The following is a 12,689-nucleotide window of genomic DNA, read 5'->3' on the forward strand; positions in this document are numbered from 1 at the left end:
CCATGCTGGGCTGGGGTGTTTTGGTGCGCTTCGGTCGACGACGATACGGGGAACGGCATGCAGCTCTGACTCGGTGTAGTGTCAGCTTTCGGCAGCGCCGAAGCTGTGCACCAGGAAAGCGGGCTGTGAGGACAGCCGGGACAGGGAGGGTATTTAAATAAAAAAGTTGGCCTAGTGGAGAAGACACCAGCTGGGATCTCCCGCGTTGGGGCAGCTGCCCCAGCGCTGGCCTGTCCTTGCGCGCCTGGACGAGTCGCTTCAGCCTTCTCAAGCCTTCGAGGAAAGGGATTTTTCCTGCCTTTCCCCAGCAAGAACTGCCAAACTCCAGTGGCTGGCAAGCTCCTCCTGCCCCATCTCCCCAGCACGGCAATGCTCCGGTGACCCCCAAAATGAGAGCTGAGAGCTGAGGCTTCCCTGCTGCTGGTGTGGGGAAACTGAGGCACCAGCTCCCAGCCGCTCGCTGCTTATCCCTGCCTCGCTCTTCCCACGCCCACCCAAAAACCCCCGCAGCGCTGGGCATCATCACCTCCACCTCAGCACCGGGGGTGCAGCAAGGCGGGTATAAGACCCACTCCCCCGCCCCTCAGCAGCATCCTAAATCCCTCGGGAACCACCGCCGGCTCTGTCCCCGCCCGAAAAAGTGACTCTTGGGAGGGGCCGGATTGACCTGGGGCGGTGCACCCTATTTAGTGCCGGGTGGCTCAGCACCCAGCTTATCCCCTGAGCCTCCTGGGGGGGGTTAATCCGCCGCAGGGTGACGTCAGCCGGGGCAGGTGCCACCGCTACGGCCCCTGCCAGCGTCCCCGGGACTGGGAACAGGGGTGGCATCGGCATGGCTGGGCGTAAAGGTGCCACTGGGACATCCTCTGGCCCAGTTTGTTGCCCCCGGAGCAATGGGAGGCTGTGGGAAGGGGTGAAAAATGGCGGCTGGCGCAGCGGGGAAAGCCAGGCGGAGATTTAGGCCGGAATCAAAAATGGGCTCAAAAGGGAGAAAGAAAAAAAAAAAAGGGAGACAAAGAGGATCTGTCTGTGTTACACAACGGGGCTGGGGACGCTGAATAGGGGCTTGTTGCGGGTGCCCCCGCGACGCTGGCAGCGTGTCCTGCGGCCTGCACGCCAACCCTGGCACGGGGCGGTGGGAGGGGAAGGTTTCGGAGCTGTTTTGCAACAGGTTACTCCCCTTCTGCCGCTTTCAGCGTTTTTTAACCGTTTCTATAAACGCCTTTTTGCCGCCGTACCCACCCAAAGGCGACCAGGCCCTTCACGCCCCACGGACGAAGCCCCACAGCCGTGTCCGGACACAGGCGGCCGGTACCCACCCCCCACCCCCCCCCCGCCCCGAGCCCCTCCCAGCCAAATTTTTTTCCGAGGCGCTGCCGGATTGCGAGGCCGGGGCGTGGGAGGGTGCCTGGTTTTCGCTCAGCCCCGCGAGTTCGCACAAGGGCTGCGTCGCCGCGTGTTCAAGGTCCCACGGGAGCAGTCGGATTTGGCTCGCACCCCATCCCCCCTCCATCCCCCGAGCCGGCTCAGCCACCCGTGGGGGTGGTGCGGGGGGGGGGGGTGGTACCGGGGTGTCTGGGGCCCGGGGGAGCAGCAGAACTCGCTCGCCCGGTCGGGGCGGCGTGGGCAGGGGGGGCGTCGAGCGGGGCTGCCCACGCGGCGGGGATGGGTTCGGTCGGGACGGGTGGTTCGCGGACGCGCCGGGTATTTCCCGCCCCACCGGGACTGCGGGGCTGGGGGGGGGGGGGGGGTCGGGGGGGCGGTTCCAGCGGGCGCGCGCGCGCGCCGTGCGGCGGGGCGGGGCGGCGGCGGCGGCGGCGGGGGGGGGCGGCTGGGGGGGCGGGGGCCGGGGCCGCAAAACAAAAGGGAGCGGAGCGGAGCGGCGGTGGCGGCAGCCGGGAGGGACGGTGGGCGCTTTTTTTTTTTCCTTTTCCTTGTCTTTGCTCGCTGTGTCTCGCCAGTGGGTTTGCGTGGGGTGGGCGCGGCGGGTTTTGGGGGGTGGGGAAGTTGCGGGTGGGCGGGCACGGGGGGTGCTGGGCCGGGCCTGGCCAGGGCGGCGGTGGGGGGGGGGGGGGGGGAGGAGGAGGAGGAGGAGGAGTGCAGAGGGTCCGATGGGCCGGTGACGTGACTCCGCGCGCGGGTGGGTACTCGCGTGGGTAGCCCGTGGGAAGGGAGGTGGCTTTATCACCCTATAAGGGCAGGCGGCAGCGGGGCAGGCAGTTCCGGGGGGGGGGGGGGGTCGGGGGTCGGTGTGTGCCGGGACCCCTGGTGCCAGAAGTGGGGTCCTCCGCGGGTGGGGTCCTCTCCCCGTGACGCTGTCCTCTCTCCCCGGCCCCCCAGGTGAGCCGTGACCCCCGTGCCGCCGCCATGTCCCGCCGCAGCCAGCGCCTCATCACCTCGCGGTATTACCCCGGGGACGAAGATGCCGCGACCGGTAGCAGCAGCAGCAGCAGCTCCTTGCTGGGGGGGCAGCAGCTCCCCTTCAAGGAGAGCACCAGCAGGTTAGTGGGGTGTAGGGGTGGAGGGTCTCCCCCAGTTCTCCCCTTCCAGATTTGCCCACAGTGCTCCATCCCACATCATGGACTGGGCACCGGTGGGGCATCAGGGGCGGCTTGCAGAAAGGGGCACGATGGCAAGGCCACTGTGTTTTGGCATGGCCGTCTTGACACTGGCTGTGCCCGCTCCAGCAAAAGCCCCATTCTGCTCGCCTGTGGCACCTCTGCGTCCCCCCTGTCCCAGCACGGGAGGCTGCCATGGGTGATTCGGGGCGGCTGCGTGCCTCCTCTCCAGCTCGATGGCAGGAGGGAGGTAACGCTGCAAGTGCTGGGCCGGAAAACCACAGCGGTGTGAGCGGAAGTGGTGCCGGCAGCTGCCCAGCGATGGGCGGGAAGGCATTTTGCAAAGTGGTGGTTGCACCCCTCAAAACCTGTCACCATCCGGTACAGTGCGGGGGGAAGTGATGCTGGCTGAGAGATTGGGGTGAATTCCCCATTTCTCCCCCCATGGGTGCACTGTGACCCCCCTATCCCATAACCACACGTGGCTGATGAGCCTGTTCTCACCCCCCAGCAGGACTATCAGGAGGAAATCAAGCAGCACAAAGCGCCTCTCTCCCACCCCCAGCACCCAAACCTCCTACTACAGCGAGTCCCTGGTGAGCGAGTCCTACCTGGGGGGCAGCCGTGGCCTCGCCGCCCTGGGCAGCTCCATGCTGGACGATGCCCTGGACAGCAGCACATATTGGGGTGAGCCCTCCCTCCCTCCCGCGGCAGCTGGGGACCTCCCTGGGCACTGGGGGGATGTTCGGGCAGCCCCACAGGCCAGGTAATCGGGTTTGTCCCCTGTGCTGGTGAGTGGTTTCTGAGGAGGACTCTGTGTGTTTTGGGGACAGGTGGGGAGCTCTCTAGCAGGAGGAGAAGAGGCACAGGGGACACAGAGTCCAGTAAGATCAACGGGCTCCTGGAGAGCAAAACGTACGACACCTACGCCTCTTCGTCCGGGTACTCCTCAGAAGATGACTACGCTGGTAGGGATGCATCCGCTTCTCTGCGGTGGCAGGGATGCTGGGACAGATGTCCCCAAGGGTACCAGCCCAGGCCCTGGCTGAGACCAGGGGTGCGGGCTCCATTTGGTGACTTACCACTTCGCTTCTTCACTTCCAGGTCACTTGTACTCAGGCCAGAGTAGCTCTGGGTCGGGGCTGAGGACTGCAGCCTCCCGGGTGGGCTCCTTCCTCTGGCAGGTGCTCACCTCCCCCGGTGAGTGGACGGATGGGGAGGGGGTCCCTAGCAGCACCTTTCTTCCCTGCCCGCGTCTCCACTCCCTACATTCTGTGTGTGCTGTTGGTGAAGGGGTTTTACCCCCCTGTGGGAGCATCCTCGGGGATGGAGGGGATGTCTCCGCTGGGATGTCACCTGAGGCTCGGTTTCTCTCCTGGCAGTTCGGTTCGTGGGGTGGCTGTTTTCGGGGCTGGCAGCTGCCTGGCACCGCCTCACCGGCCTGTCTCCTCGCATGGGTGCTGTCCCCTTCTCCAGGTAAGTGTGGTGGCGGGACACTGGGATGGGGGGAGGCGTGGGGAAAACTCGGAGGGTACCGGAGAGGAGCTGCCCCACGGAGCCCGGTGTGTGTGGGGTGGGTGTTTTGTGCCAAAGCTCGGCTGGGCTTTGCAGGTGGCTGTAGTCCTACAGGCGCCTTTCTTCTGCGTGCTCCAGGCGCTACCCACGGCTGAAGAGGTCCCTGCTTTTGCTGCTCCTCCTCCTGCTCCTCGCCGCTGCTGCCTATGGTGAGTTGGCCTGACTCAACCTGTTTCCCTGAGATCTGGGGCAGTGCGGAGCATCCCGCTGCCCTGCCCGGGGGATGAGATGGGATGGCCATGAGCTCAGTGCTCGTGGCTCCTGGTACCCTGGGGCATCTGCACCCCTGCACTGGGGCCTCCTGGTAACCCCCAAGCAATGCTGGTGGCTGAGCCTCAGCGCATCGGCCTTGTCCCCTGCGATGGTCTGTTACCAGCCCTCTGTTTTAACCATCTCGCCCCTCTATGTGCCCAGGAGCTTGGTACTTCTACCCATACGGGCTGTCGACGCTCAGCCTCCCTGCCTTCCCGTGGTGGGGAGCTGGAAAGTTTTCCTCCTCTGCTGTGCCTGGGGGAGGGGATCTGACTGCACTGGACCAGGTGAGCCTCGGGGAAGGTGCGGTGGTGGCCCGGGTGGGGCCAGTGCCTTGCAGGGAGAGCTGGGATAGTGTGGTCCGTGGCTGAAGGAGCCCTTCTGGGGGATGGGGAAGTGGCAGAGGATGGGGCAGATGGTGGCCACACGCTGGTGGAAGTGGCTCCTCCAAACTTGTGGCCATCTTGCCCTTGGGACATCCCAGGGATGGAGTGGGGGGAACACCTGCCCTCTCCTGGCAAGTGGCAGATGAATAAGATGTAACCAACCCTGTGGACCAGCTGGCCTGGGTCCCCTTTGTGTAGGGGTCCATCTGGAGCAGGTGGGGGGCTGCATCGTGCCCTGCTTTTGCTACCGCAGGGGCTGCAAGGGGAGCACCAGCTCCTGGCTCGCTTCCAAGCCCTGGAGAAGCGCTTCGAGGCGCTGGAGGCCGCGGTGTCACAGTGGGAGCTGCGGCGAGGGGCGGCAGCGGTGGCAGCAGGGGGAGAGCCGCCCCCGAGGGACATCCTGGAGCTGCTGGAGGGGCTGGTGAGCCGCCGGGATGCAGGGCTGAAGGAGCATCTCCACAGCGATATGGCCAGCCACCTCCAGGTGAGGGGTGTGAGGGGGATGCAGGGATACGGAGGGCACATGGGGCCAGGCTCTGACATCCCCCCCAATTCCTCACCCTGCAGGGTGAGCTGGATGCCCTTCGAGCCCAGGTGCAGAAGAATTTAGACGGGCACCTGGGGAAGATGGCGCAAGCCGCTCAGGTGAGGGGATGAGCATGTGGTGGTACCCGGGGTGCAGTGTGTGCTGCAGGGCATCCTCACCGCCAGCGTTGTGGGTCTCAAATGTTCTCCTTCTGCTGGCAGGAGACGGAGGCGCGCTTGCTGGAGTTGAACTCGGAGTGGCAGAGGTAACGCTGGCTGTCCGGGCAGAGCTGGTAGCGGGGTGAAATCACACTCAATTAGGGGTAGGCAGGTAGCAGGGTGAAATCCCCACGGCGAGGCTTAGTGGGGGGGTTTCCAGATCTGGCATGCCTGGGGCAAAGGAGACATCAAGAGGCACAGTCCTAGGGGAGAAAAAAGGAGGAATGGATGTGTGGGTACGTTGGCAAGAGAGCGCCCTGCCTGGCAGCCTTTGCCGCTATCTATTTTTTATCGCTGTGGGAGAGCAGATCTTTCGGCCAAGGGGTGAGCTGGGGATGCTTTCCCACAGAATGGAGAAGAGTCCCTTGATGCGGGAATTAAAACCATTTGGGGCTGGAGGTGGGGTGAGCACAGGCACTTAGGGGGTCAACCTCTCCCCCCCCTCAGTTTGTGAGGGGAGCTGGGGCTGTCAGTGCAGGGTTTTGTTGCTTTTTGGCACAGCTCGGCACAGGAGGGCCTGCGAAGCAGCTTCCGACAGGAGGTGGGGAAGCTGGAGCAGGAGGTGGCGGCACTGAGGAGGGAGCTGGCGGGCCTCAAGTCGGACCAGGAGGTGATGGGGAAGCACGTGGAGGGGTTGCTGGAGCAGCTGAAGGCCGTGCGGGCTGAGGTGAGGCCCCCCCCCCAGTCCCCACCCTGTTTCGCAGAGGGAAGCGTGAGGGTCCCTGCCCCAGGGCTGAGCTCTGTCCCCGTTGTTTCAGGTGGAAGCGCAGTTCCCGGCCTGGGTCGCTCAGTTCCTGTCACAGCCCCGGCAGGATGGCACTGCCACCCTCATCCTCCAGCGGGAAGACTTGCAAGCAGAGCTCCAGGCCCTGGAGCGCAAGATCCTGGCCAAAGTCTTGGAGGACCGGAGGCTGTCAGCACGGGATGCTCAGGCCGGTATCGGAGTGGCCCTGCGGCAAGGGGGGACTGCGGGGGTGACAGAGGAGGTGAGTGCTGGCCTGAGCCCTGGGGACATGATGGTGACCACAGGTGTGGGATTGAGGGCTGTGCGGTGGGGGGCTGGCATGCATGCCTGGCAGATGGCGGAGCCATGGGGACAGCCCTTCCAGCTGGGACGTTGATCCTGGGCTCACATTCAACCTGGCAAGAGCATCCCTGAAACTCCTCCATCCCTCCTCTGCCACCAGCTTCCTCTGGGCTGTGCCTGTGCCCTGCCCTAGAAGGGGTCGTAGGTGGCAATATCACCACGCCTGCCAGGCTCCTGCTGTCTTAAAATCAAGTTTCTGCTTGTGCTTCTCTCGCCCAGAAGCGGGGCAGGTGCCAGCAAGGTGTCCGTGGGTTGAGCGTCTTGCTTACCTCCCTCCTTCTGCGGCGCCGCAGAGTCATGTGGGGCAAAGCGTTTCAGCGGAATGACACCGCAGGAAAAAATGAGCTTGCTTGCTTTGGAAAAAGTTGTTGGCAATTCCCTGTGGAGGGGAGGGATTGAGCCAGGATTAGCAGTGCCTGCAGCCCGCCCAGGCTTCATGCGCGCTGTAAAGTGTGGAGCTGGAGTGGTGCTGCGGTGTCCCAGCTCCTGGGGTTGGCTTCTCAGGGATGCTCTGGTTGGCGCGCATTGCGATGTCAGATTTTCCAGATGGGGATCCTGTGGGACGGGGTAGAGAGGACAAGGAAACGATGCTGGGGAGGACCGGGTGGGCTGTCGGGCTGTGTCCGGTACTCACTGGTGGATGTGGGGCCAGATCCTTTGGGATGGGGATGGGTGAGCCTGGCGTGCCTGGGTGCTGTGCCTTCGTTGCACAGCGCTTCTTAGCTGGGGTATTTTTAACAACCGGTAACGAGGCTTCCCGGCCAAATGCGTGTCCTCTCATTTTTGCCGTGGTGATTCATCCCCTGGCTGTTCTGTGGGAAGGTCCTTGCACCCTCTACATCCCTGTGGGGTAGAGGCGGGTGAGGGGCAGGATGCCAGTGCCAGCCCTTCACCCCTCTCGTGCCCTCTGCTCCCGCCGCAGCAAGTGCATCTCATCGTGGGTCAAGCCCTGAAGCGCTACAGCGAAGACCGCGTGGGGATGGTTGACTACGCCCTGGAATCGGCCGGTAGGTGACGGATCAGGGAGGCTCTCGCCCACTCGGGGTGAGCCGGCTGTCCTGGGGAGGTGTCACAGGGCTTAGCTGCTGCCGTCCCTTCTCTCTGCCAGGGGCCAGCATCATCAGCACCCGTTGCTCGGAGACCTACGAGAGGCGGACGGCGCTGCTGACCTTGTTCGGCATCCCTCTGTGGTACCACTCGCAGTCCCCCCGTGTCATCCTGCAGGTGGGCACCCTCGGGGCGAGACCCCACCAAGGGGGAGGGTGGGATGGGATGGTTCTCACGTGGGCTTGGTGCTTGGTGGGTTTTATTGGGCTCTTGCTGTCCCTCCAAGCAAGCAGCCAGGCTGGTCTCGGGGGGAGAAAATGGCAGCGATGGTGATAACCTTGCTGGTGTCTCCTTCCTGTGCTTGTAGCCAGATGTCAACCCTGGGAACTGCTGGGCGTTTCGTGGGTCCCAAGGCTTTGCCATCATCCGCCTCTCCAGCGTCATCCGCCCCACAGCTGTGACACTGGAGCATATCCCGAAATCCTTGTCACCCCAGGGGACCATCCCCAGTGCCCCCAAGGACTTTGCTGTCTATGTGAGTGCCCTGGCCTGGAACCAAGGGAGCAGTGAGGGGATGCGGTGGGAGGGTGCTGTGGTGGAGGGTGCAGGAGGGGAGGGCTAGCGAGCCCCGTACCTGGCTGGGAGGTGCTCTTGGGGGTGAGTGTTATCCTGAAGAGGAGGAAGAAGCAGTACTTTGAGGGGAGAGGGGGAGCATCAGGCCGTGGGAAGGGTTTTGGGAGACACTAGAAGAGAGGGGATTGAGTAGGTGTAACTTGTGGTCTTCCCCCCCACATCCTCCCCACTGGCCCCTGTCCCCACTTGTCCTTTTGGCCTGGAAGAGCAGGAGTGGGGGCAAAGCACGCTTGCTTCTCCATCTCCCTCTTTTGGCCCTGGGTGCACTCATCGCCTCTGGTCTTCCTCTCTCATCACCCTTGGTTCTCCCTTTCTGCCTCCCTGCCCCCCCCATAGGGTTTGAAGGAGGAGGGAGAGGAGGAGGGTCTTCTCCTGGGGCAGTTCACCTACAACCACAACGGCGACCCTATCCAAACCTTTTACTTGGAGGTAAGTGTTTTGCCCTCTGAGCACCTGACCCTGAGAAGAAAATGGGGCCACTGGGGTCTCTGAGCCCTTAAGAGCTCTCAGGGGCTCAGGTTTTTCCTTCCTCCTCTCCCCAAGGGTGACTCCGTGGGCACGTACCAGCTGGTGGAGCTCCGGGTGCTGAGCAATTGGGGCCACCCCGAATACACCTGCATCTACCGCTTCCGCGTGCACGGGGAGCCGGCGCACTGATCCCCGGCTCCCGTGTGGGATGAGGATGCTGCTGGGCCGAGAGCAGGAGGGGGATTCATCCGATTTGCTGCTTCGCGCGTAGAAACCCTGCGGTGCGCCAGCAGCTGCCCCAGGGAGCTGCTCCCCTCGAGGGAGAAGAGGTGGTGTTCAAGGGGTGAGGCTTTCACTCTTCCAGGGACCGGGGTGGTCCCTGGAATGCAAGAGCATTCCGCGTGGGTCCTAGCGCAGCCTGGCTTGTTTTTTTTCAGCGCGTATCGGACGTTTTAACTTTTTAAGCTAATTTTTTTAATGGGGTCTGTGCAGCCTCTCGTCCCCGTTGCCCTTCTCCTCTCTGACGGTGCACCTAGCGTTGCCGGGGCTCGGGAAAGGGGTCTGTAACTTTGCGATGCGCTTCACGCGGGCTTGGGCGCAATAACGGCGTATGGGACCGGTGGCTGGCTCAGTGCTGCTGGAGGAGGTGGGAGCCACCGGTCAGCAGCCGCCGAGGCTCTCCCCTCCATGCGGGGTCATTTTTCCTGCCTTGGCGTTGGTTTAGGTAAAGATCTCCAGACCTTTGATGCTGGGCCGGCAGAGGGGAAATAAGACAGTATTAACTAAGTATTAACGTGAAACTAACGGTTTGGGGCGGCAGGAGGGGAGAAATTCAGCACGCGTGGGTGACGGAGCCCGCCCCAGTGCTGCCCTCCAGCCGCTTGAGCCCTCCTGCCGCTGGTGGCTGTGTTGGGTCTTGGTGATGCTGTTGGCTCCCTGGTGTTAAGCTTGACGATGCTATTGAAAACTTCCTGCTGCCTGCTTCCCCTTTTGGGTTTGTTTTGGTTTTGTTGTGGTTTGGTTTTGGTTTTTTGTTTGGGTTTTTTTTTTTTTTTTTTTTTTTTTTTCTTAAGGGATGTGGGGAGGGAGATTATTTTCCAGTTGGGGTGTTGGGGATTTTTTTTTTTTTTTTTTTTTTTTTTTTTTTGGTAGTAACAGAGGTGGGGGGCAAAAAAAAAAAGACTTTTTTCCATGTGATTTCTACTCAAACAGAGAATGTTACTTGGCTCCGCTTGGGCGAGTGGTTTAGATGCGGAGAGGGCTAGAGCTTTGTTTAGTAGGAGAATAGCGCGCACAGTAGGATAAGCTAGAATAAGATGAGCAGAGCTGTTTAAAATTATGGGCCTTGAGTTGTCGGTGGCTTGGTAGTTGGACCTGGGAGACAAGGTTCTCTCTGGACTGCTGCTCGGTGGGGTGCTGGAGGCACTCCTTCCCTCCCTGCTCCGGAGGTGTCCTCAGAGACTGCAACGCGTGGCTGTGGCCTCTTGCCCGTGACTGCATCTGTATGCAGGCGACCGCTCGTGGTGAGCGGGAGCTGCTGCACCACTCTATCTGTGCCTCGGTGGTCTCTTGGGTGGGAGATGGGGTGGAGGGGAGACCGCCTTCTCCAGGGGCTGTGGGTGCCAGCAGGCTGCTTTACCTGGGGCTGCAGCAGGACCTCCCTGCACCTGCGGTGCTCAGGGCTGCCTCTGTCACCTCCTGGTCCCTGATGGCAGATGGCTGGCATGGCCTGACCTCCTTTCTCTTGGAAGGGCTCCCTTTCCCTCCTGCCTCTTTTTCGCTGGCATCATTCAGCTCCCTGAGCCCAGGCTGGAGAGGACTGGGCTGGAGCAGGACAGGGAGTCCTGCCTGCAGCAGGCACGTAAATCCTGCCTGTACCCATCACGTGATGGAGGGGAGATGTGGCAGGGGACTGCAGGAAGGATGCACAGGGACCTTCCCTGGGCTGAGGAACACCAGGGCCATCTGGCCACTCCAGCTCCTGGCTGCCTGCAGCACGCTTAGTTTGGCTTATGTTCTTGGACGATGTCTATAACCTCCACATTTGTCTTGCGTTTTGTTGAGAGGAAAAAAAAAAAGCTAAAGGGCTACGTGTTGTACATGTTTAGTGTTTGAGCCCTGTCCGATGCTGGCATCGTCTTCCCCAGGCATGGTGAGTGCTGGGGAAGCACCACGAATTGATTCCCACTCTGGTCTCTGCTTGAAGCGCTGCAGGGCCAGGGGTGCAGAGGAGGGGAAGGGGCTGAAGAAGGTGTGGGTGAAGCCCTGATGTGCGTTGGGCAGAGGCTGTGCCAGCCCGAGGGGATGAGGATGACGGGAGCATGTCCCTTCTGGAGGGGTCTCTTTGCTCCAGGCAAGGGAAGCAAGCCCAAAGGGTGCAGCCCCGTCCCCATCAGGTTAAATTTACCCCGTAGAGACCCTTGTAGAGCTGGGAGGCCCTGCTGCTGGGACAAAGCAGACCAGCAGCCAGATCCAGTGACGATAAATTCTCTCCTATATTGAGCGTAGTCTTAATTCTTGGCATCCGCAGCCAAAGTTATTTTAAACTTCTCTACAGCTGCCTGCTCGCCTTGGAGTCATGTCCATTATGCCCTGCGTGCATGGAGTTGTGCTTTTGTGAATTCCTAGACTTCTCCTGGGCTCGGCAGAGCGGCTCCTGTATTTAATTGAATGATAAAGAGAGCAGAGATGAAGCTCTCTGCCTTCCCCAGGGGTTCTCTGGCTGCTGGAGCACATGCCATAACCACGAGGCTGGAAAACCCCTTTTCTTACCTCCCTTCTGGCCCCCTGGCCCGTGGATTGTTGGGGTGAATGATCTTTTGGTAAATGAGGCACCCACGCCAGCGCGAGGTGGGAAAGGACGACCTCTTTTCCCAGGAAGGGAGCTGGAGCAGGGTCTCTGCTCCTTCCATGGGGGTGTTAACCACTGGCTATGGGACAGGGAGCATTTGGCTTTACAGGGTGAGCTTGCCCTGTCCTTTGGAGATGAAAGTCTGCTGTTTTGGGGTAAAACCCCCTGGAGACAGAAGTGAGAGGTCACTCGGGGGGTTTATGCTCTTCTCTATCAGACAGTGCTGGTTTTAGAGGCCTCACGGTGCTGACTGCGTGAGGATCCCCGGGCAGGCATGCTGAGGTTATGTGTGGTTTTCTCAGCTCCCAAATTCTGCAGCCCGAGCACCCGAAATGAGTGCCTGGCCAGCTGCCTCTTGCCAACAGCTGCTCGCAGCATTTCTGTAGCACTTTGCTGAGCTGCAAAGGAAAAGAGGGCACATGAAACCACTGCTTCAGCATGGTGCATCCCTCTACCCAGGGGTGTTTAATCCTAGTGCTGATGCAGAAGATGAGCCTGGTGAGGCACGAAAAAATGCAAAACAGCTGTTGGAGCAGATTTCCCTTACAAACTCCATTGCCCTCCTCTATTCTCTCTCCTTCTGGGTTTGCCCTACACATGTGTTATGAATGAGCCCTGCAGAAACAGATGTTTACAGGCAGGAGAAGAGTTTGTATTTGATGCTGTAGCCTGTTGCAAATGCTGCACTGTTTTTGTTCATTTTATTTTTTAATCAACAGATTGTAATTTATGCCTATGCAAGGAAAAAAAAAAAGACCAAGACAAATAAATTATATCAAAACTGCTGTGAGTTTTTTGGGTGTTCTGCAGGTGAATGTGGTGGTGGGAATGATGCACAACTAGTAGCTAAACAGAAGCCTTGGTTGTAGTTCCTCTCTCTATTCTCATAGCAGTCCTTATTTTCCAGCCTGACATACTGACTCTGGGGTCAGCAGTTTTCACCTTGTCTTTGAGCAATGATGAAAACAAGACTTACTCTTAAAAACTTGGATATCTTAGAACATTTAAAATGAAAATACTGCGTCTTTGCTGACTTCTAGCAGTCTGTGTCTGTGATGACTATGTCTATGCTGCAGTGACCTCGAAGC

General features: G+C 60.5%; 1 protein-coding gene across 4 annotated transcripts; it reads left to right on the top strand.

The window, feature by feature from the left end:
* The first annotated feature begins 1,418 nt into the window (after positions 1-1,418).
* SUN2 (Sad1 and UNC84 domain containing 2) lies at positions 1,419-12,386 on the top strand. 4 transcript variants are annotated; one of them, XM_086752826.1, is made up of 19 exons: positions 1,419-1,465; positions 2,341-2,501; positions 3,070-3,245; positions 3,392-3,526; positions 3,663-3,758; positions 3,941-4,034; positions 4,212-4,282; positions 4,548-4,672; positions 5,025-5,255; positions 5,339-5,416; positions 5,519-5,562; positions 6,017-6,182; positions 6,274-6,501; positions 7,525-7,609; positions 7,711-7,826; positions 8,017-8,184; positions 8,619-8,711; positions 8,826-9,856; positions 9,911-12,386. In XM_086752826.1, the coding sequence occupies exons 2-18, from the start codon at positions 2,368-2,370 to the stop codon at positions 8,937-8,939; spliced, it is 2,154 nt and encodes a 717-aa protein (XP_086608952.1). In that variant the 5' UTR covers positions 1,419-1,465; positions 2,341-2,367; the 3' UTR covers positions 8,940-9,856; positions 9,911-12,386. The 4 variants fall into 4 exon arrangements, with proteins under 4 accessions (XP_086608952.1, XP_086608942.1, XP_086608967.1 ...); XM_086752816.1 differs by lacking the exon at positions 1,419-1,465 and adding an exon at positions 1,854-1,907; XM_086752841.1 differs by lacking the exon at positions 1,419-1,465 and adding an exon at positions 1,854-1,907 and having other exon boundaries at positions 3,073-3,245.
* The last annotated feature ends 303 nt before the right edge of the window (positions 12,387-12,689 follow it).

The sequence above is a fragment of the Chlamydotis macqueenii genome, chromosome 1 (genome assembly GCF_036417535.1).
Source record: "Chlamydotis macqueenii isolate bChlMac1 chromosome 1, bChlMac1.mat, whole genome shotgun sequence".
In the NCBI taxonomy this organism is placed as follows: Eukaryota; Metazoa; Chordata; class Aves; order Otidiformes; family Otididae; genus Chlamydotis; species Chlamydotis macqueenii.